Below are 24,439 nucleotides of genomic sequence, written 5' to 3' on the forward strand. Positions count from 1 at the left end.
GGTCAAAGGATGAGAGAAGATGGGAGAGAGAAAGGGATAGATTTAAGATTATACTGCTGGCTTGGAAGGTAAAGGAAGGGGCCACAAGCTATGGAATGTAGGCAGCCTCTAGAAGCTAGAAAAGGCAAGGAAAGAGATTCTTTCCTAGAGCCTCTAAAAGTAATTCAAAAAGGGAAAAGGACTCATGGACATGGACAACGTTGTGGCGGACAGGGAGGTATAAGGGGACTAAATGGTAATGGAAAAAAATACAAAAATTCAGCCAACACCTGAATTTTCAAATTTCTGACCTGCAGAATGGTAAGATAATAAATACATGTTGTTTTGAGCCAGTAAGTTTGTGGCAGTTTGTTACAGCAGCAACAGGAACCTAATGCGGGCCCTTCACAGGAAAAGTTTGATGACCCCGATGTAGAGATTAGTGTGACCACTCTCAACGATGTCCATTTTTATTCTTTCGCCGCATTTCCCAGGGCAGCGGTGAGCCTAGAAAGCTGAGGAACAAGACAAGGGCACATGCATGCAGTGTAGGGGACACAGGACAAGTGTGAACCCGAGAATGTGGCACCAGGAAGGCACACGGCAGCTTCCAGTTCTGCTGTGCCAGGTGACGACTTAGCACCGCTCCGTTTTCCATCCCAAGGCAAGCGGTCCTTCCCTCCCCTGGCTGCCTCTCACATGTTATTCCTCCCAGCCCCAGGTCAAATCCTAAAACCTGCTTGGCTGTAAGGACATCCCCCCCAGTGTCTCCTCCCCAGGAGTCCAGCTCCCTCTCAAACCTCACCTACAACCGCATCCTCAATTCACACAGCAACAACGAGGAGAGCGATGGGGACTGTGAGAGACCTCTCGCCACAGGGGTGATGACACAGGTGATTTCAGGAGCTGCTGCAGCTCTTCAAGTAACAGGCTCTCCTGCTCCAGAGCCACTTACAGGGACGTGGAGACACACACACACACACACACACACACTCCTAGTACTCTCATTAGATCAGGGTGCTGATGACTTTTTTTTACTATCTGGAAACCAGAAACCCAATGGGGCCCCAGTCTCTTGGTGCAGAACCCCAAATTCTTCTGTCCCACATGGACTCTCCAACCGTCTCTGACCACCCACCCATCCCTCCTACTCCAAGGAGAGAGGGGGCCACTGTGCAAACCCCAGCCCTGTTAAAAAAAATCCTCCCCCAAACGGCTAGCGGGATGACCTGCTAACCACTCTCCCCCACGGCCCCCGCAGTGCTGTGGTCCTTTCTGGGGTTGTTCCCCGCTGTTCATGGCAGAACCCTGGGGGTCGGTCATGGCATCTCCCTCCCCCTAAGCCCCTCCTCACTTAATACGTCCTTGACTGTCTCTGAAATGCGTCCCTCCACTCTTCATCCAAGCCACCATCACCTTTTGCCTGGACAACCACAAAGCCTCATAACTGGTCTCCTGGTTCCGCCCACCCCCCCATATAAGCCGCCGCAGACTGGGCACGTCATTCTCTGCGTGAAGCCCGCCCATAGCTGCCAAGCGGGGATCTCCTGAACATGCCCAGCACCCCTCTCCAGCCCCGTCTTCAGCGTCCCTCTGCCCTGCCACCACCGGTCCCTTTCTGTCCCTGGACAAACCCATGCTCTTTCCCACCCCAAGTCTCTGCGTTCTTTATTCTCTCTGTCCAGCCCTCCATTCCTCAAACTATCATCCTTGTCTCAGCTTAACCACTACTTCCTCCGAAAGGCCACCCGGACCACCCCAAACTCAGCACCCTATACTTTCCCCTCATGGCACTTACCACAAATGTCATTAAATTTTTATTGTCCTCATCACTTGTACAGCATCTGTCATTCCCCATGATGGCATCTTGCTCACCCACATAACCCCCGAGGCCCACACACCAGAAGCTCCATAAACATATGCTGAGTCAGCAAACAAATCAACAAATGACTGGTGAAGTCCTGGAAGGGAGAAAGGTGGCAGAGGATCCAAACACACAGGAGCCACTGCCTGTGGGACAGCCAAGCCATGCTCCCACCAAGCACCTGCCCCGTCCTGGGCCTAAGGCTCCATGCTTTCCAGCTCCAGGCCTAAGAGGCGCCAGCCCCTCTGGTCTCCCTCAAGGTTCAGATACGTCCCTGAGGTGACACCCGCCAGCGATGACATCCTCAGCCCTGCCTCCACTTGCGAGCTCAGGCACTCCACCCAAAGTGCCCGCTCTGTGCCTTGCGGCTGCTTCTCCTGTTTATTCACAGCCCTCAAACCTGCTCCAATTTCACCTCCTCCCTCTGTGCGTTCATTCGCCCTCTGTGCAGCCCTGCTTGTGCAATCCTGAGAGCTGTGGCCCGAACCTCGAAGACCTGCCCTCATCTTGTCTTGACCTCGTTTAAGTTACGTCTGTAGCCCATTCTAGATCTAAAATATAAGCTCCTCGGAGTGTCAGAGTTGTGTCATGAGTACACACAGCACCGTCCCCTGACACCCTCTGCCTGTTCCTACTGCTGTGGAAAGAGTCCTGTCCTCTGAGTAAGGGAGCTAGAGTGCTAGTCCTATGGCTGCCACCAACGAGCCTCTTCGGGGTCTTAATTCCCCACTTGTAATAGGAGGGCGTCGGAGCGCTTCCCAGCTCTATGATCCTGTAACTCCAGCCTTCTACCGTGCACTCCCCTAGCGGTGCTCCAGCCCCTCCAAAACCACCCTCTATGCACATGTGTGTACACGCACACACGCTGAAATCCGGTTCTCCACCTGGCATCAGCTTACCGTCCCCAGTGACAAACACATGCTCACGCACGTGGACACACACCGAGAGTCACCTCCAGAATGGCACAGGCAAGACCACTGAGGAACGATCCTCAACGCACGGCCTCCCACGGCAGAAATCACCAAGGGAGCCTGGCCTGCGATGCTGGCTTGTTCCCGAAGCTCCATGAATAAAGCAGCAGGCACAGCTGGCCTATTCATAATCAGCATAAAAAATTGATTAGCCCTTTCCAGATTAAACATTATTGTTTCGACGATGAACATAAATCAGGCAGACGTGGAGGGCTGGCCTCCCTCTGCTGCATCAGGTAGACAGCGAGCGGGGGGTGGTGGAGGAAGAGGGGGCTCCTCCCTGGAGAAGGGCGCAGCTCCGAGAAGCTACGCGGGACGGCAGAGCACCCCCGCCCTCACCCTCGCCCCCAGCCCCAGGCTGCGCCGCAGCACTCAGGGGCAGCACCTCCTCCGGAGATGACAGAGGAGGGCCCAGCCACCCACACTTCTCAGGGCACCTCCACGGCCCTCACCTGATTGGCTCATAGGCAGCATAGATAGGTCCGGGGGAGTGGGCGGACTGGCATGATGTCAGGAAAGAACGTGGCCCTCCGAGGCAGACGGGGCCTCACAGGCCCATCGCCGTTGCCTTGAACCCAGATCCCCCACTCTGTAATTAAAACATGTTTTCCTCTAGTCAGACAATACTCAGGTTCAGTTCCCAGCTGAGGCGCTGCGCTGCTGCACAGTCCTGAATGAGTCACTTAGCATCTCTGAATTTCAGTCTCCACATCTAGAAAAAATGGGAAAAGGGGTACCTGCCTCCCTGAGCTGTTGTGAGGCCTAAATGAGACCTTGTGTTCGAAAACATCTAACATGTTCTAGGGACAGAAAACACTTAATGAACATTCAGTTCCTTGACCTGCTGGGGTTCTCCTCCTGCCTGTTCCCCCTCCCACCAGGAACACGCACAGGGCCCCTCTCAGAGAGCAATGGAACGCGGGTGAGGAGCGTGCGTTCCGGACTCGGCCTGCCTTTTGCTCCTGACTCTGCCTTGTACTCTCTGTGTGACCTCAGGCACGTGACTCAGCCTCTCTGGCCTTGGCTGCTGCTCTGTAAAATGGCAATGACAGTCTTTCCCCTTACAGGGCAGCTTGAGGATTACGGGAGACGATGCCTACGAAGTGACCCCAGTGAGCCCAGCTCCCCCGTGTATGTCCTCCTGCTCCAACCCACCTGACTGGCAATTCCCACGGTTTGCATCTGTGCCCAGGGGCTCTTTCTCCACAGCTGCAGACTCAACAGGCCTCAGGAACAACCCTCTCTCAAGAAGTTAGGAGGCTGGAGTATAAACACCCTGCCTCTCCCTTGGCCCGTGGCTGGGATAATTCTAAGGCGACTGCGTGGCACCGTCTCCCCCGCCTCCCCACAGGATTCATCTTCATCTGCGCAGCGTGGCAGCTGGTTGAAGAGCACAGTCAGCCGCTGTCCTCTCTTCCCTGGACCCCGTTCCCACTCCCCCACTGGCAGCACCTGAACTTCCCACAGACCCACCTTTGCCGGAACCCTTGTCCGGAGCCTCACTTCCCGTGCCGTGAGCCTGGGTCGGGGTCGGTAATCATGTTCACTGCAAGTCAGGGCAGGGCCCCGGACTCCTCCAAGCCATCGCTTCCGCTCCAGCCCTCACCAGGAGGCAGGAAGGAGGCCTCAGAAACCACTGCAGACCCAGCCGCCCTGCCCTCGCCACCAACCCAACCCTGAGCACGCTGAGCGGAGGACTTCCCTCCTCTCTCCCTGGGGAGGGGGGAGCAGGGGGAAGGCCATGAGTGCCATTCAAGGAGAAGAGGGGGGCCTGCTGCCCCTCTGGCAGTCCCAGAGGGCATGGGATCAGCTGTCGGGGCAGCTCCTTCAAGAGCAGCGGCTGTGCCATTTGTCCTTTGGTGTGTGGCCTCCTGACTCACTGCCCAGCCTGGGGCACTTACTCTGAGCTCCAAGCAGATGACCAGGGGAAACAACTGGCCCCGCCCCAGCTCCAGACACAGCTAAGAAGGCTCCTCCATTCACCAGATGCAGATGATGGAAAGAGGTTCCTTGCATGGCACCTGCCTTGGGCTCCTCCATCCACCCTGCACTGTTGGCTAACTCTGCCCGAAATGTCTCTTCCTCAGTCATGGGGGGCTCGTACACACATGCGCACACAACACATACAACTAGCTGATTTGACTTAACACTACTTCTTAGGCCTGCAGCCTGTGGTGACTCCCTGAAGCCGCAGCAGGCCCTCTGCCGCCAGCCATTCTACTGCCCTCCAGAGACCAGCCCAGCTCCAGGACAGCAGCCTCCGAGCAGGAGGGGCGGGGCTGGTTCTGCTTCCTTTAGCTATGAGACTATCTGTCTGCTACTTAACCTCTCAGGGCCTCTGCTTCCTCCTTTGGAAAGCTGGAATGGTAAAACCTCCCAACCCTGCAGAATTATTGTAAGAGTTAGAAACAATACCTGTCAAATATCCAGCCAGTGTGTACTACCCAGCAAGTAGCAAATAAACAAAAACGGTCACATTACTATCCACTGCCATAACTAAGGATGGCTTTTTCACCTTACCCATCTTTATGCCTTTTTCTGCCGTCCCCTCTCATTTAAATCCTAAGGTTAGAGTTGGAATGGGGTGGGAAGCCGCATCTTCTTACATTGGTCTGAGAATAGACATCTGTATTTGTTTTCCAGGGCTACCATAACAAATTACCACATACCGGGCGGCTGAAAACAACAGAAATTTATTGGCTCACAGTTCTGGGGCCTGGAAGTCTGAAATCAAGGTGCTGGCAGCCTGCGTTTCCTCGGAAGGCTTTAGGGGAGAATCCCCCCTTGCCTCTTCCTAATTTCTCAAGGCCGACAGCAGTCTCTCTAGTTCCTTGGTTTCTTGCTGCATCACTTTAATCTGTTTCTATCGTCACACAAGGACACCATTCACTGGATTTAGGGCTCACCCTAGTCCAGTATAAACTCATCTTAAGTTACTTAATTACATCTTCTAAAAACTTCATTCTCATTCTCAGGGTCTAGGCATGAATGGGGGAAGAACGTAGGGGACACCGTTCAATCCAGTACAAAGTCTGACTTACGTTAACTGGGTCAGAATCCTTATCTGGAATTTTATAAAATGAAACTGGGGTTGGGGGGGCCTCCTAGGGGCAAAGCTGGGAAGAGGTGAGGCTGAGAGCTGCCAGTGGCAGCTGCTCATGGAGGACTGATCTGTGAACGAAGCTGAGCTGCAGGGAGAAAAGACAAAGAGGGATCCTGGAAGAGCCTTCCAAACCCCAACTCTACCCCAATGCTTCCTAAACTTTGGTTACACAACACATTACATCTGCCTTTTGGCCTTAGCTCATTCAAGTTGCAGGTCTGATCCTCACAGCTACAAAAGACCTAATGCACTCGCCCGCTATGGCTTGAATTGTGTCCCCTAGTACTTCAGAGTGTGACCTTACTTGGAAGTAGTGTCACTGCAGATAAAATTACTTAAGAGGAGGTCATACTGACATACAGTGGGCTCTTGTCCAACATGAGTGTGCCCTTATGAAAAGGGGAAATCGGACACAGACAGACACGCCAGGCCCTCCAGGAGAACGCCCGGTGAGCACGAAGGCACCGATCGGGGTGAAGCTCCTACAAGCCAAGGAGTGCCGCATACTGCCTGCAAACCACCAGAAGCAATGGACTCTCCCTCACAGCCCTTGGAGGAACCAACCCTGCCCACTGGCTCTTGGACTGCTAGCCACTACAGCCTTGAGACAGTAGATTTTTGTTTTTTAAGCTGCTCAGTTTATGGTGTTTTGTTGCAACAACCCTAGTAAATGAGTATACCCTCAACCCAAATTCCCTTCCATCCCAGCCCCGCTGCTCTGCTCTCAGGCCTTTGCCACCAAATCACCCGGCCTCAGATGCCCTCATGCTTCTGCTCCTTAAATCTTACTCGTCCTTCAAGAGCCAGCTCAAGACCCACAAGAACCCTCTCCTGAACTTCCCCTGAGCATCTCCTGCACCAGCCCCACAGCTGAGCGCTAGCTATTCTTTAATTACTCCCCCGTGTGCGGTTCTGTCTGCCTGGCTTTGGGAGGGAGAGCAGGAGGGACGTGACTTTAACATTCCCTGTATCCCCCACAGCCTTGGCACAGAGGTAAGAATACATCAGCTGCCCAAAAAACCTGTATTTGCTAGTGAGCAAAGCAAGTGGTGGGCCAAGTGTCCGGTGTCAGTTGAGTGGAGCCACCATGAGTCAAGGCCCTGTCTCCACAGAGCGGCCCAGACACAGCAGCTTAGAGAGGGTTTGGGTACCACCCTGCAGGTCAGATCCCAAAGAGGGGGAGCCCCCAGCAGGGTCTGTGGATTGAGGGTGAAGTGGTAAGTGCATGAATATAATAACCCGAACACAGGCAAGTGGGGGGCTGGCAGAAGGACACAAAGAACACCCTAGGATCCTCTCCCCATGAGGGGTAAACCTAAGAAAATGCAGCTCCCTTGAAATCCACAGGACACTACAAAGTCCCACACAGGGTGAAAGCCACTAGAGGCCCTTTGGGTGTCTTAGGCAACAAAACCAGCCTCGCTCTTGAATGCCAGCCATCTCATTCCAGGCCCCAAGCTTCTAGGCCTGAACACAGCAGTCCAGCAGGTCGAACGCTGGATCGGGAGTCAGGAGACCTGGGCTCTGGTCCTGCTTCCACCACCACCCAGCTGTGCCACACTGGACAAGTTGTTTCCCGTCTCTGAGCCTCCATTTTTCCTCACTCATGAAACACAGAGGTGGGATGAGATGACTTCTAAACCCTTGCAGCTCACAAATTAGTGGTTCTCTTGAACAACACACTTGTGCACAGACACATACACACACACACACACACACACAATTATGTGATTTGACTGAACATTGGCAAGTCTAAAGCACTTGCTGCTGAACAAAAAGACCCAGTATTTGCAGAACCCCCAGGAAGACATAGGCACCAGGATATAATCTGAAGCTCCCAGTCTTACAGCCACTGGGATTCACTATCCCCCAGGCACTTCAGGTGAGTTGTATCTTTCAATCCTCATCACAGCCCTATTCAGGAAAGGTTCTCTCGTCAGGCTTGTTTAGAGACGAGGAGGCTGAGGCTCACAAAAGTAAATAACGCAGTTAGGACAGGGTAGCATTTGGGAGTGGTGCAAGGCTCTGGCTCCAAAGCCTGTTTTACTAACCTTTATGCCTTCTGCCTCAGAAACAGTCCTTTTGCTCCTAGAATCAGGCCCTGCCCTTGCCCTTAGCCTGTAGTTTCAATAGCCCCAGACACGCCCTCCCATGGCCCTCCCAGGCTCCTACAAGAACGTCCCAGGGTGCAATGGAACCAAGACCAAGGCAGAGCTGGCCCCAAGACGACTCCAGACCCCACAAAGCCGTACCATGATGTCAACGGAGGGTCTCGGTGCATGGAACAGTCTGTTACTGAGAAGTTCTGCGTGACAAGCAGTGCTCTGAAGGAAGCCCAGCTTGAGTGAGAGGAGACCTGCCATTCTGAGAACGTAAATCGAGCACTGAGATGACCAGAGAACCAGGCTGAAGCCAGAGGACCACCTGCGGGTCCAGCCAGTGCTCTGGATTCAGTCCCACCTGGCTGGGAGGTCAGTGAAGGTGGCAAGGGGACAGGGGCATTCCAAGAAGCTCACCAGCTCAACTCAGCCACATTTACTGACATCCACTGTGTGCAGAGCCCACACAAGGACCCATGGGGGATTCAAGACAGAGAAACAACCAGCCTTACTGCCACAGACAACTGCATAAGAACTGCGGCAGGGGACAGAAGTACAAGGGGAAACAAGAGTCATTTATCCTAACGGGGGGTACGTGAGGAAGCGAGGGAGAAAATTTCACCAGAGAGCGTGCCTCAGTTTCCCATTTGTAAATTAAGTAATCGTGCCTATTTCGGAGGGTTTTAGTGAGACGTTGATCCACCTGAAACTTTTAAACAGGGCCTGCCTGACACCTGGCAAGCATTCGGAGCATGCGTGTGGTTCTGCTGTTAGACCTAGAGCTTAGAAATGAGACAGAGCCTGATGAGTAGGGAAGCGAATGAGAGGCCTGGGCGCAAATGCAGGCTAACGGAGGGAAGCCCTGCGTGGCCACGTGGACCTGAGAGGCGGGTGGAGAAGGCACGAGGCTGGAAAGAAAGCGGAGCAGCTTCTGAGTTGCTCCCTGGGGGTCTCTATTCCACTGGCATGACAGGGACATGCTCCAAGCTGGGTAGGGTTCACCCAGAAGCCAAGGAGCAATCGGACTGAAGGTGACTCAGAGACGGGAGCAGGAGCCCCACCAGGCGGGGAGAAGTGTGCAGAGCCAGAGGGAGGGCATCGGCTGCAGGTGGAGGCCGGGGCCAGCCAGGCCTCAGGGACGAGAGCCAGTGCCACCGTGCCGCCTCAGTCTGTCCCCTCAGTGACTAATGGCACACCATCCATCCTGGCTGACATTAATGCTTCCCACCATCCATCTCTCACTCGCTAAATTACCATCTATGGCCAAAATCGCTCTCTCATAATTGATAAAAATCTCCTTTTGATGTTTGGCATTATTGGGAGAAAATGTTTTTTTATCCTTCATAATATTTTTAATATAAATGTATTTTTTATTGAGAGCTGCTGGGAAGGCTAGATGAGGCTGAGTCAGGAGCGAGGGGAATCGCTCCCTCGCCCCCAGGCCTCCCTGCACACAGCCTTGTGGCCACCAGGTCCTCAGTTCCATTCCCAGAACACTCACCTGGTGACCTTCTGGGGGACTGTCTGGGGGCCAAAGAAACCAGGCACCAGAACAAACAAATTGAGGACCAAAGAAAGCAAACCTTACCGGCGGCTGAAGCCCTCAGGGTAGTCCTCAGCCCAGGCAGGGGAGTCGCCCAGAGGTAAGAGAGTGAACCAGCTTCCACCAGGCCTCTGCTGGTGTGCAGAATGGGGACAGGAGCTCCAGAGGGCAGGGACCCTCCCCTAGGGCTGGCGGAGTACCTGGCACAGAGGAGGACTCAATAAATATTTGTGAGTAAAGAAGAGGACGGGAGCAGCTGGATCAGCATCAGAAAGAAGGCAACAAGGAATATGAGAGCATGGGGCGTGGGTCACCAGGGGAGACAAAATTTTCGGCCAGCTGGGGGCCTGACAAATGGCTTTGGCCCTCGAGGCAGGAGGGGCTCCTCCTGCCGCTCTGCCCTAAGCACTGCCCCAGCCCTAGGCCATCCCAGGCCCTAAGCACTGCCCCAGCCCTAGGCCATCCCAGGGCATGATCATCCCTGGCTACGCCCCACACCCAGCTCCTCCAGGACAAGGGAAGCTGCATGCAGCTGCCACTCTGCAGATGAGAAAGGCTGGGTGGGTCCTAAACATAGCACAGCCACCAACATGTGACCAGGGCTCCTCCCTACCCTCCTCCTCCATGCAGTCAGCAGCAGGTGCTGCTGATGGACCTCTGGAAACTGCAGATGTCAAAATTGCTTGGATGAGCTGCCAGCAGCCCCCCGGAGTGAGGATCTTGGGCAGAGAAAAGGGGCAGTCCGGAAGCCCAGGGCAGGCTCCGCCCAAGGCAGCCTGTGGGAGGTTGTGAACAGTGGGAGGGCAGGGGCTGGCTGCTGGATGGAATGCTGGGGACTGATCAGGGAGGGGAAAAGAGAATTCTTTTGGCAAAACAGTATCTGGGACATAGAACGGTACCAGATTGCAGAAAGCCTGGTTAAAGACCCAACTCTACCATTTATAGCTGGTCTCTCAGAACCTTAGTTCCTCACACAGATAAAGCATTCAACATAACACAGAAATAATGGCTAATATTTGCTGGCCATTTGCTCTGTGCCAGGCATGCTCTATGTCCTCCACATTCATTAATCCATTAATCCCTGCAGCTAGACAATGTGGCAGGTGCCATGAGCGTCCCAATCTCACAGATGAGGAAACTGAGAGGCAGAAGATAAAAAACATTCCCAAGGTCATGAAGTTAATAAACCAACAGGCAGTTTGGCTCCCGTGCACCTCAGACACTCAGTACAAAGTCTGAATGTTATACGGACGCAGGACCAGGGTACAAATGTGTAGTCCTGACCAAGGGGCATGTGGGGAACCATGACAGTTAATTTCCTGTATCACCTTGGATTATTCTGATGTTTCTGTAAGGGTGTTTTTGGATGAGATTTACATTTAAATCCATGGACTTTGAGAAAAGCAGATTGCCCTCCATAATGTGGGCGGGCCTCATCCAATCAGTTGAAGGCCTGAATAGAACAAGGCTGACGTCCTTGAACAAGAGAGAATTCTGCCAGCAGACAGTCTTCGGATTTGAACTGCAAATCAGCTCTTCCTGGGTCTCCAATCTGATGGCCCACTCTGAAGATTTTTGACTTGCCAGCCTTCATAAGTGCATAAGCCAACACCTTAAAATCAATCTCTCTCTTTGCTTATTTATCATATATATCAATAATGTTGGTTCTGTTTCTCTAACAGAAGAATGAAATCCAACCCTGGTAGAGCTACCACAGCCTGGAGAAAGGGATGCCCAGAGGGGGCGCCTTTTCCTAGTTGTCACAAAGTTTTCTAGCAGAAGTCCTGTGTGCAGGCCTGCAGAGATGATAAGGGTCATCCCGGAGTTTGCCATTCACTATCTGTACCCGCCACCCTGTCGCCCAGCCCGAGGCCTCCACAAAAGCCCCTGCTTCAGCCTATGCACTGCCTCCTCCCAGTGTTCCCACCACCAGGAACCCCCTGCAACAGGCCACATTGTCCCCTGCCACTCCTCCCACCTCCCACCTTTGCTCCTGCTGGTCCTGACACCGAGAGTGTCTTTTCTCTGTCACCCTACCAAGCATGATAAATGATTGGTGTTCCTGAGAGAAGATCTTAATTTTGTCTTTTCTCAACTTCTGCTTACATCTTGAGTGAAACAAGACAAAAATGTCAGCCTCCAACTGTACCTCTAGGTACATAGGAAACAGTGCGGTATGTGTTTTCCAATCTGAGGCACAACACTTCTCTCTTCTGCATTTTCATAGCTGCTCTGGTCAAATGGTCCATCAAGAACCCTGTGCACCTGCGACATCCAGCACTGTCCTTGGGTACTACGGGAAGTTACAAAACAAGGTCAAGTCTAGATCCCCTCCCCACGGAGCTCAGGGGTAAAAGACTCGTCAAACGCGTTTCGGAGCACACAGGTCACATCCTGACACGCCATCACCAGCGTAAGCAGTGCCCCTGACAAAGATATTCCACTCCAGTTGCTGCCCTCGATTCCTTAGGTTTTTGATAGCATTTCAGAACTGGAAAAGAACCTTATCTGATACAACTATAGTCTAGAACAACAAAACTGAATTGTTTACAAAAATACATTGTAATGAGACTGGACTCTCTGTACGTGTCGGGGAGGGAGGAAGGAAAGAGGGACATGTGTATGTGTCCGTGACCAAAGATAACTGGGCCCGTGTGGTGGACAATTCTGTCATCTCTTCCTAAACGCCACTGTAACTCCTATCCCCGAGCTCTGCACCAAACCACAAACTACCCCCCACCTTCTGCCACCTGTAAGGATGACCTCCTCTCCCGTATTTCTAAATCTGTCCCCATTTCATCCTACTTTGCTCAGATCCTTCTCCAAGTTCCCCTCCCCCTTGGGTTATGAAAAGAACATTCAAAGATCCTTCATAATGTGACTTCGGCCCCACCTTTGCAATCTCAGCTCCACCACTCACCAACCTGAACGCCAAATTCTAGTCAACAAGACTATTCACCACGCACTCCCTGTGCTTTATGCTTTCCAGTGCCTGTGCCTTTGCTTAGCCCACATTATCAATCAGTAAACCTCTCCTCCCACCTCCAGCTCCACCAGTCTCCCCCAGCTTTGGGGGCCTGGGCCAGATGCCACCTGCTTGAGAAAGCTCCCATCCTCCCAAATGGAACCTCTCCCCCTCTCCTCCCAGTCCTACTCCCCTTCCACACACAGCCCCCACCCCTCCCACAAGCCCCCAGGTGCTTACATAGCCAGCTATTACGGTGATGAATGCAGCTCCCAATGACCCCAGACTACAGGGGCCAGAATGAGGTCTTGGCTGCACCCACAGCTTCCAGCATGGTTCCCTTTTCACTAAATCCCAGTTGCTTGGATAACAAAGAGACACAGGAAATGGAAGAATGAAGGGGAAGATGTTGAGCTATAGAACAGCAGACTGCTAGAGTCAGCAGGGGGCCTCAGAAGACTCCTAATCCAGACGAGGAAGGGGAAAGGATGGATAGGTGGTCACTGTGAAGAACCCTAACCAGCCCCTCCAGCACAGAGCCAAGTGCTCCTAAGGACCAGGGTGGTCAACAGCCTCATGGCTTAGGCTTGTCTGTCCCGTGCAGGGTGCAAAGGTGTCAGACTGGGCTCCTTCCACAGTATGGACCATGCCCAGGAGGAGAAAGAACCTGAGTCCCATCCACCTGTCAGGGCTCCTCAGCAGAGAGGGGCTATGTCTTAAACACCCCTCCCTGATTCTCAGGCTCAGGCGCCATCTGCTGGCCAAGGTCAGCCCCGCACCTGGACCCACAGCCCCAAGGGCAGGCAGCAGACCAAGTCTAAGACCATCCCCAACCCCTCCAGATCCAGGTCATTTTTGAGACTGCAAAAATGACCTCATCTCCTAGAGCTGGGGCTCCTGGTTGCTTCCCAGAACCAGTCTTTCAGAACTTAAGCCTAACATAATAAAAGATAAAAAGTAAGATTCTTTCTGGTAACACTAGCTGAGAAACTTCTAAGATGCGGCATGCAGACACATAGAAAACTGATTTCCAAAAGGAAAGCCAAATAGAAGTTTTATTACATCAAAGACAGAGCACTGGGCTGGGGATCAGAAGATCTGAGGTCCTGTGCTGTGGCTTACATGCCCCTCGCTGAGCTATGCAGTTCCTGGTCCCCCAGCTGCACACTTCCTGCCTAAGCCAATCCCTATGCCAGGGTAATGTCCCTTCACTTGCCCTCACCTCTACACTGGTGGCACTGGCTGTGGTCCAGGGGTTGGGACTGACCCAGAGCCCAATATAAACCATGGCTCCAGAGAGCTGCAACCTCGCTCTCATCACCTGCGGCCATGCTGGGCGCTTCTCAGGCGGGCCCTGTCTGCCTGGGACAGGAATTGGTCTGAGGACACAAATGGCCCCCTAAGGCCTCTGCTAATGAGCGGGGTTCCCAAGAGACTTAGCTCTAATCAGCACAGGCGGGAACATGCCAGCCTCGAGCTCCTCTGTAGCTCGCCCTCCCCTCTTTTCTGGCTGAGATTTCAGAGCAGCCAGGCAGTCACCAACTCCCAGGTACCGTCAGAGCTCATTCAGGGATGTGGACCTAGAAGGGAGATGATGATGGGCAACAGAGCAGCTCCTGAATCCAGGGACTTCAAATGGAGCTTCCAACTGAGGGTCCCTGGGCAGCCATGGGGCCCAAGATCAGTGGGGCCACCAAACAGCTTCCTGGGGGGAGAGCTTCTCCCTGAGAAGTGTCAACGCAGGCATTGGAAGAGGAGGAAAGTGCAAAGTGAGTGACTTTCCCCACCCCCCACCCCCACACCCACCCACCCTGCTCCCCGCACAGCCCTTTTCCCCTCCCTCCACCCACAGACTGAGAAAGTGTGTCACCAGGGAACAAATGCCATCTTCCCAGGAGGAAGGAGAAGGAGGAATGGGGAGGGAAGACTTTGACTGCATGCCTGTGGGGGCCGCGCTAAGAAACCAGAGGTTTCTGAGCTTCCCAGCTGTGGGGGACACCCCCACAACACCATGACCTTGACATTAGCCTCCTTCTCAGAGAGCTTAAGACAACCTGTGGGGCAGAAGCCACGGGCCACCATGCTCAGGACTACTCAGCCGGGGGACCGGGAGAAGAGGCCCTGAAGATGCAGATGAAATCTTCCAACCCCAAGCATCCTTTGGCCGGCCGGGTGGGCCCACCATGACTGCCAAAGCCCAAACTTCTCACCTTGCTCCCCAACTTCCCGAGAGCCACAGGCCTGCTTTTGCCTCCCTCCTCAGCTCTCCACAGGCAAGCCGGCCTCCAAGGGTTAATCTTCTGGCTTTCCTCCCTTGCAGCCACCCCCACTGAGCTGCCACATGCCAGCACTGATGCACTTCACACTGTTATTATAGTGATTTATTTAGTTTTAATTCGGGGGTAAATCTCATGCTATAGGAAGCAAGAGGCCAATAGTCTTGGCAAGAAGCAAAGCCAAGCGAGGGCCTCCTCTGTGCCAATCCTGCCCCTCTGCCTGGGGTCCCTCCATCCTAACCCTGCTCCTGACTCCAGCCCTAAGCCAGGTTTCACCTTCGCTCAATTGCCCCAGTTTCCGAGATGTCCCTCAGTGGGAAGGGAGTCCACAGAGGTTTCTATGCTCCCCCCACCATGTGATCCAAGCCCCCTCCAGGCCAGACATCTTTGACTACATGCTGGGCACGTGATACTGGCTCTACATTAACAAACAAATAGCCAGGACCAGTTCAATGCAGATCAGAGAAATGGAACTGGTCTTGAAGAAACCTCTGCCCCTACTCTCCACCCTGTCCTGAGGGGACTGAGGAAGTTGTCCTTTGTTCATCCATTAGTTCATTAAACAAACACTGGCACCTACTATATACCAGATACTGTTCTGGTGCTGTAGACACAGGGTAAAAGGACCATTGTAGTCTTCCTCCCCAAGGACTTTAGACCTTGCACTGAAATCACCTAAGTGTAACCAACCAAGCCACACAATGCACAAGCAGAGGAAGCAAAGTTGTGCAGATGGTCACAGGAGATTTCACAAGAGAGCTGGGCTTTGGCCAGCACACCCAGCACTGTGCCTGGCCTTTGGTGAATGGATGGACAGATGCATGAATGGTCTACAAACACAAGAAATGACATGACAGGGAGAGAATGGGGTGAAGACATTCCAGGCAGACAGAAGATCACAGCCTAGGCACTGAGGGCTAAGGGTACACGGTGAATCTGAGGAGCAGCTAGTATTTGCTGAGCATTTGCTCCAGGTCAGGGTCTGCACTACAGCACTTATATTCATGATCTCATCCTCACAACAACCTTATGAGGTGGACACTCTGCCGCATTCTACAGGTTAGGAAAGTGAGGGACTGGATAAATAATATGTGCATGGTCCACGCCCCTGGCTTCAGAGCCCAAACTCTAAAGCCCCTGTGCCCCACCCAGAGACAGTAATGAAACAGACAGGCGACTGGAAAGTGGACCTGGAAAACCCTGCTAAGGATTTTATTCTAGGGCAAATGGGAGGCATCCAAGGCTGCAAACTAATCTCAGGAAAGGTATTAGCTGATCGAGGCTTGACTTTAAGATTATTTTGCTCAGGAGAAATTCTAGAAGACCCAGAGGGTTTTCTGTCAAAGAGGAGGAGGTCAAATAGAGTAATAGGTAAGGGGGGAGAGAAATTTTTTTTAGTATAGATCTTTAAAGTACCCTCAAATTATAGCACAAAACTCATAGGCCTGGGCCTGACCCACAGCTCAGCAACTGGCAGGCAGCTGCTCAAGCCCCTCCCTATCCCCAGAAGCAAGATGACCGGAATAGGCCAGCAAGGGTCCGTGCCACTGTGCCCAGTTCAGGCTCCACACATCCTGCAAGTCACTAGCATGAATCCAAAGGCATGTAATCAGGGCTGTGCACAGAAGGGCCCTTTTCCCCTTTCTCTGTTGCCCTAAGTGTCAGAATAAAGATTGGAAAAGTGAGGTCTGAGGAGGCAGGTTTTAGCCCTTGGGAAGAAGCACTTTTATAATTAGAGACGACTAACATAAGGAAAGACCATCTTGGGCAGCCGATGAGAGAATAAGCTGCTTCTCACTGGAGGTAATCAAGCAGAGGCTGATGACTGCCCGCCAGAGATGTTCTGGGAAGACCAATGCACCGACCTGGACAGCTTACTGGCAACATCAGAGAGCAGTGCTGGAATCACATCCTAATGTGCCTTTGGACACTTTACCTTAGCACCTAAGCCTCCATCCCTCATCGGCAAAATGGGGTTAATAACAGTACCTACCTCATGTGTTTGCGTGAAGATTGAGTGAGATAACACACGGAACACACCCAGCTGTCGGCACACGGGAAACCCTCCATAGTGGATAGATATTGTTAGGTTGAACCATGCGAATCAGATTAGGTTGCATGTCAACAACAGTAGAATGTCAACTCTTTCATAAGATTCAGCTAATACTTCTCCTGAAGGACCCTGAGGTTCCTTCTAACTGCCTGGACCTGAGCCCTGGAAGCTGCAATGAAGTGAGGCTCCACAGTAGCGTTGGGTCCCCAGCACCTGTCAGAGAGAGTGCTGCAGGGACCTTTTGAGAAGCATGCCGTCCCGGGGCCCACGCCCCTGGCTGAAGAAGCAGGTACCTCTTTGCCCAGGTCCTCGCGGATGACCTGGCGGACCTCTTGCATGCTGCTCTGCGGGGCCTGGCTGTGCAGCACCTTCAGCGTGCTGGTGTACTCCTGGGGCAGCAGGTACTCCAGGGCCGCCAGGTGCTGGCCCACCTTGATGAAGGTGCCTCGGTTGGCACAGCAGAGTTCACAGAGACGCCTGGCAGAACGGAGGTGCACCTGCAGGGAGAAAGGCCAGGACCGGAGAGGTGTGAGTGCACACTGACCTGTGGGCATTGTTCCCCTGCCCTCTCTGCTTGAAGACCCTGATTTACACCCCCACCCCACCCCCAGCGCGCGCACACACGCGCACACACACACACACACACACACAAAAGCCCTCATTCGCCTTTTCCCTCCATGTTCTTCTTCAGTCTCAGTACCCAGAGCAGGCAACTCCAACTTCACATCTAGGCCGGCCTTCTCACCTATGGCCAGATGTTCCTGATCACTGCCTTTCCATCAGATGTACCTAGTCTGGTCCCACTCCCTCGGAAATGTTTGTTCAAGGCTTTTCCCAAATCTAATTGACTAATGACTCGTGAAAGGGTACAGTGAGTTAATGCACTTGCCACCCAACCCTTAGACATACTAATACTACCATCCATTTGGAGGCCTACAATTTATAAAACATGCTCACATACATTTCTTTTAATCCTTACAGCAGCTCAGGAGGCAGCTTGGTATCTTTAAAGATAAGAAACTCAGATGGTTTGCTTATAAACAAATAGCTAATAAATATCAAAAGGGGGAGTCTAGAAAACCCTCTAAACCTAGAGCTCTTCTAACTTTTAGCATACTTTTGCAGTGGTCTCATATTAACTGGAGCAAAAAATGTACTGGCACGTGGAGCAGGTGGTTAGCAGGTTGTCTGGAACAGGGCAGCCTTAACTTGCGGCCTGAAGCCCACCTGTCCTTCCAGAGCCGGAGGTGGCCCATATCTGCCACAGGCTCTGCATCCCCCGGCGTCACCCCAGCTCAGCTGAGGATCCTGGGGCCCTGAGGGTCCTGCCTTCCTGGAGCTACAGCTCCTGAGGGAAGGTGGGGCCGTGAGCACACACAGAAAACACAGAGTCCAGGCCCCGTGGGGACCTGGTGCCTCTTCCACCCATGAAGTCAACCAGGAAGGGGTGAACGTCTATGATGGATTCAGCCTCTCCTAAGTGCTATGAAAAATGCTGACATATTATGTACACATTGGAGGCAATAAACCACATGAAGAGTTAAATAACAGTTGGAAACAAACATGAAAGAAATGTTCAGAAATCCTATATAATTAGTTGCCAAGTGAACCACACAGAAAACTGTTCCTTTAGAAATTAAGAAAACACTGCAGCCCTGAACAGCCTTGTCCCAGCAGCCAGGAAGCCTATCTGCCCCCTCCCACCACAGCAGAGCAACTGCCCCAGGATCCAGGCACAAGCAGGGTGCCCTTAGGCCCCTGGGGGCCCATCCTCTGCCGGCTCTGCTGGACGCCTCTGCCTCCCACCCCAGCGCATTCTCAGGGAACCCTATGTTCACATAAGTTCACCGTCCTGGGCAGGGTCCTCCTGCCTTGACGTGGATACCTGATTCAAGCTGGGCCAGGGACAGTCTCTTTCCCCAGAAAGGAGGTTATAGGGAGAGGAGTACTAATTCTAAGAATTAAGAGAGCACATCCTAGCCCTGGTCGGTGTGGCTCAGTGGACTGAGCGCTGGTCTATGAACTGGAAGGTCAGAGGTTCAATTCCTGGTCAGAGCACATGCCTGGGTTGTGGGCCAGGTCCTGAGTTGAGGGTGTGTGAGAGGCAACAGGTGGATCTCACACATCTTTCCCTTTCTTTCTCCTTTCCTTTCCCTCTCTCTAAAATAAATAAAATCTTTTAAAAAGAGAGAGAAAGAGAGAGGGCACACCCTAGATGAATCAAAGGGTTATAGGGGATAGGAGAAATTCTTTTTCTTAAGATTTTGGAATTGGCCCTAGCCAGGTAGCTCAGTTGGTTGAAGCATCATTTAGTGTAAGTTTAGTGAAGCTTACACTAAAAAGGTTGCAGGTTCAGTCCCCAGTCAGGAGACCACAGGAGGCAACTAATTGATGTTTCTCTCTCACATCGGTATTTCTCTTTCTCTGTCTCCCTTCCACTCTCTCTCAAATAAATAAATATGTCAAGTGAGGATTAAAAAAAAAAAATCTAGAACTGAGGACTGAGCTGGCCAGTGTCAGATGACAGAAGGTCAGTAGTGCTATGCTAGCCAAGTCCACACTCAAGCCCTAGTCCTAAGGAAATAAGAAAGAAGGTTAATACCATCACACAGGAAACTGGACTCACAATACAAGGATTGGGGCTGCTATGGACAAATTACTTTTTGCAGCTCAAATAACTGTCCCTCAATTCCAACCCACCCAAGGAGAGATCACAATCGTCAGCCGAAGATGAGGTGGCTGGAAAGGCATCCACAGTCCATTGGTCCTAAGGTACGGTGAGACCAGAGCCCAGGTCTGGCCAGACACCCCAGTAAGGTTGCCCCGACACTCAGCAGCCCTGCCAAGGAAGCAGGTTCAGCCCCCACCCAAAGCTGTTCCAGGGTCATTGCCAAGGTATTCACTGGGGACTTCCAGCAGGCTGAGTCCTATGCCCTCTGCCACACGGGGAGACCCAACCAAGCCGTGCACAAGCAGAGAATAACACTTGGCAGTGGGATCCACTGAGTACTGCAGAGCTCCCAGATGGAAGACACAAGAGGGCTGGAGTTGGAGGACAGGCTCGGCCCCCAGACGGGGGAAGCAGGGTATGTGCCACTCCGTAGCACACGGCCTCCCAGCTCCGAATCCACTTCCTTGGCCCTATGTCATGACACTGGAGCCAGAACCTGTGTTGTTTCTCCTCTGTCAGATGGCTGGCTGTTAGGCTCTGTCAACAGGGGCTCTGGAGGAACACCAGGAGGCCATAACAGAGCAAGGAATCTCCCTTTCCGGTCCCAAAGTCCCAATGTGCCGTTTTCAGCACAGCAGCGGGCTTGGGGGTGCCTGCTTCAGTGGTCCTCACAGGCCAGCCCACCCTCACTAAATTTCTCCGCCATCTGGTGGGCCCCTCCATGGACCAACTCAGATCCACACCCTCCAGCAAGTGCTCTGACCACGCAGGAGGCCTCTGCTCCACATCAGCTCCAGCCCCCATCCTACCCATTCCTCTGCCACCAGGCAGGCCGCTCCCATGGGCCGCGCCTTCCACCGTGTCTCCTCACCACTGGGGAAGCCCGTGCCTCAGCCCCGCAGCGGGGAAGCACACAGCTGAGTCCTCAGCTCTGCCCTTGCCCACCGCCGCTCGGCCCAGCTGCTTTGTGCATTTGCTACTTCTGTACCCTTAGAATCTGCTTTTACTCCTTTTAGAAGTAAACTACCTATATATTAAATTTTCCCCATTCAGATTATTGGCGCAACTGGACTCTGGCTGATACACAAGGTTAGTCCCTGAAATTGAATAGATTAGGGTGAAAAAGGAGGGCATTTGAGAAAGAGAGAACAACATAACGGCATGCGTCTCTGTGTGTTTGTGTGTCTGCGTGTGCATGTGTGTGCACATGAGTGCTCGTGCTTGTGTATATGTGCATGTGCGTGTGTTAAAGACCTGCCCCACCGCTTTCTTTAGAACGGACGCGCGTCTACACCTGTCTGCCACTGGCAGCCCTCAGGAACATTGGCCTCATCCTGCCAAGCCCTCCCACCAGGGAACAGAGCCTGGGCTCTGCTGCCCCTCACCTGTGGCATAAGACACGCCCAGGTACGGTGTCCCTTGGTACAAAATGATAGTCAGCTTCAGGCCACTGCCCAGATAATGCTCTGTGTGGACCTTCTCTGGTCACACAAGTCCAGGAAGGCCAGTTTACTCCTGACTCACCAGATATGTGGCACATCAGCCATTAAGGCAAACCATGCATGTCCCCCGTACACTCTGTGTACCTCAGGGCAAGTCCCGCATGTGTCGTAATGTAGATTGATGATGACTATAGGTCATACACTCACAAAATCATCATCCATGAAAATGAGTCAGCAGCTACTGCAAATGGCACCCATATTTCAACTAACGAGGCCCCAGAGTCACCTTCAACAGCTTCTAAATAAACATCTACACATGCACACACACACACACTGCCACTCATCAGAAAATTGAAATGTTCTTTTAAGGCCAAAAGACACAACGCTCAATGAAAGGAGCTCCAGGGTTCCTTTCCAGCTCCAGCTCCTACAGCTTCACTGTCCTTCGGGGTCAAAAGGCATGTCCCACTCCAAATTTCAAGAAACTACTGGCTTAGTACAAACCCCCCTTTCAGCAGCACTTAATTTGGTACCTAAAGGGGCTAAGCCAGCTAGGAGCAGGGAATATAGATATACAGGCATTCTCTCCTACCCAGGGTCCTTTCCCCCGATCAAGCCAGCAAAAGGCAGAGCTTTCCAGGACCTCCTGACTCTGCATTCCCTTGAACCTGGCCCTCCATACCACACGCCTCTTTGAGCACCTACACAGGCATAAGCACCAGGGGGGCGTGCAGGTAAATGGAAGTCAGTTCAGAACAGTTCCATCCAAGAGCACTTTCTGCAACGAGGCTGGTGCTCCGCATCTGCACTGTCCAATGTGTGGCCACTGGCTTCATGGCCACAAGTGGCTGCTGAGCACTTGAAACTAAGCTAATGAGACAGGAAATGAATGTTTCACTTTATTTAATTTTAAATAATTTAAATTAAAATCGCTACATGTGGCTAGTGGCTACCATATAGGAAAGCTCAGGTTTATAAATTAGTAACAACTATAATAAATAACCTTTTTTTAAAATTCTTATTCATTTAAACTAAAAAAAAAGTTCCCCCATTTCTCCCAACTCATCCTCCCTTCTGCCTCTTGCAATCACCAATCTTTTCTCTATATCTATAAGCTTGGTTTTTTAAGTTTTTTATTGTATTTTTTCCATTACTATTCATCCCTCTTATACTCCCTTCCACCTCCAATCGCCCCCTCCTCCCTCCCTTTGCCACACTGTTGCCCACATCTACGAGTTATTCTTCTTCTTTGCTCAACCCCGCCACCCTCCAACCCACCCACCCTCCAACCCACCCACCCTCCAAAGGCTTGGTTTTGTTTTGTTAGATCCCACACATAAAGAGGTCATACAGTATGCACCTTTCTCTGTCTGATTTATTTCACTTAGGATAATGCCCTTAAGTGCCACCCATGTTGTTGCAAATGGCAAGAATACATTCTTTTTATGGCTGAGTCCATTGGGTATATGTATCATAATTTATTTAAACATTTATCCATCAATGGACACTTAGGTTGTTTCCATATCTTGCCTATTACAAATGATGCTGCAATGGACATGGGGGTGTGTACATCTTTTCAAATTAGAGTTTTAATTTTCTTCAGATAAATACCCAAATGTAAAATTGCTGGATCATATGGTGGTTCTATTTTTAATTTTTTGAGGAACTTCCGTACTTTTTTCCACAGTGGTTGCACCAATATACATTCCTACCAATAGTGTACGAGGGTTCCCTTGTCTCCACATTCTCACCAACACTTGAATAATCATTTATATTGTGTCCTGTTCTAAGTACTATTTCTGGCCTGCAGTAAACACTCAAATATAGGGGATGGTGATGGTTATTGTTTTTAATTCTGCAAAATATCTCTGTAAAATGATCTTAACATGCATCTCTAAGGATGAAGAAATTATCTCAGAGATATTCAGTGACGTTCCCAAGGACCCAGCCCAGTAACTGGTGAATCACTGGTGTGCTCAACCATGTGCCAGGAATAAGTATCAACTTACTTTCTCTACGTACGAGCATTGTGGGGATACAAGGAAGTATAACCACAGTCTTCACGGGCCAAGGGTTTACAATGTAGACCAAGAGGTGGACATGCACCCATGAAACTAGAATCCCCAATGACAGACAATAAAGGTAGCTGGCCAACACTCCCAGGTATGACATGTGCTGGAGACGTCACCAGGTGGGTGCCAGGGTGGCCGTGGAAGTTGAATCAAGCATAGGCGGTTTAGAAGTCCAATGCAAGTTGTAGCTGGTCTTGAGTACAATTAGGGATCATAAAGCATAATGATCAACAGCACTGGCTACGGAATCAAAGAGATCTAGGTTCAAATCTTACTTTGCTACTTACTTATCATATAGCCATGGACAAGTTACTAAATGTTGAAGCTTCAGTGTGCTCATCAGTAAAAGAGAAAAATGATAACTGTCAATCAAATAAAACAATGCACAAAAAAAAGAGCTTTGCACAGAGCCCAGCATATAGTTGGTGCTCAATGAATGAATGGAAAGTGACAGAGAGGGGGGGGAAAAAATCAATCTTCCTTGAAAAATGAAATTTAAACAACAACTTCATGCCCATCTACTCCCTGTACTTTGTTTAGTCCAACAAGTCTGAACCACAATTTAATAGACAGAAATAAGAGCTAATTTCAAGCTGTGTCATCTAAATTGCAAAGCATCCGTGCATAAGAAATGCAAATAGCTACAGAGCCCTATTCTAAATATACCAATTTCATGTTCTCTTCCCCAAAGTTCTCCCTACTTCTGCTACTACCCTAATACTGACCACCCATTTGTTCGCTGAACCTGAGTCCTGTCCTCACCCAGCACCTAGTTTCACTGGCTGGTTTGGGTGTGTCGCTGCAATGTGTCCTCACTGCAGAGACCCCACACTCCTGCTTCTGTCCCTGACAAAAGATGGCAGGAGCAGCAGGCACAGTCTCCCTGCCCCTCCTCCAACTTCGTTTCCACTCCCAGCTCAATAGCTTGCCTTATGATTATCTCATTACCAATAACCTTGCTGTAATGAGTTTTAATCTGCCTTACATTAATTAAAAGCATTCTCATTAGCCAGCTTGGTTTGGGGTTTGTGAGGGGGGCAGAGAATAGCTAATATCAACTCACTGCTGATTAGTTATTGATTGGGAGGGATGGAGCAAAGGCCTAAGGAGGGCAAATCTTTACTCATGTCTAAATCCCCAAGAGCAGGGGTCTCAGCCCCCCAAACTTGGCAGGAAGTTACCAAAGTCGGACTGAACCAACAGGTTCAAAACTGGGCGATATCCCCCATAGAGTTTAGCGGTGTGAACAGAGAAAAAAGAGTCAGTCGGACACACGTACATACATACTCCATACCACACAGGAAGAATGAGTCAGTGAAAGAAGGTGACCAATCTCAAAACAGAAAAGGACCTTTGATTAATCCTCTAGTCAAAAATTCAAGACCCTGCCTCTAGCAATGA

The 24,439-nt window shown here is 51.4% G+C and overlaps 1 protein-coding gene across 1 annotated transcript in view; it reads right to left on the reverse strand.

The window, feature by feature from the left end:
* ADCK1 (aarF domain containing kinase 1) overlaps positions 1-24,439 on the reverse strand; it is a 102,331-nt gene that overhangs the window by 48,632 nt on the left and 29,260 nt on the right. The window contains exon 4 of the mRNA XM_054567207.1: positions 17,147-17,350. Coding sequence (XP_054423182.1) covers positions 17,147-17,350 — 204 coding nt within the window. The remainder of the gene's footprint in view (positions 1-17,146; positions 17,351-24,439) is intronic.

Source organism: Pteronotus mesoamericanus, unplaced genomic scaffold (genome assembly GCF_021234165.1).
Source record: "Pteronotus mesoamericanus isolate MK-2021 breed Mesoamerican mustached bat unplaced genomic scaffold, CSHL_Meso_final contig_182, whole genome shotgun sequence".
Lineage (NCBI taxonomy): Eukaryota > Metazoa > Chordata > Mammalia > Chiroptera > Mormoopidae > Pteronotus > Pteronotus mesoamericanus.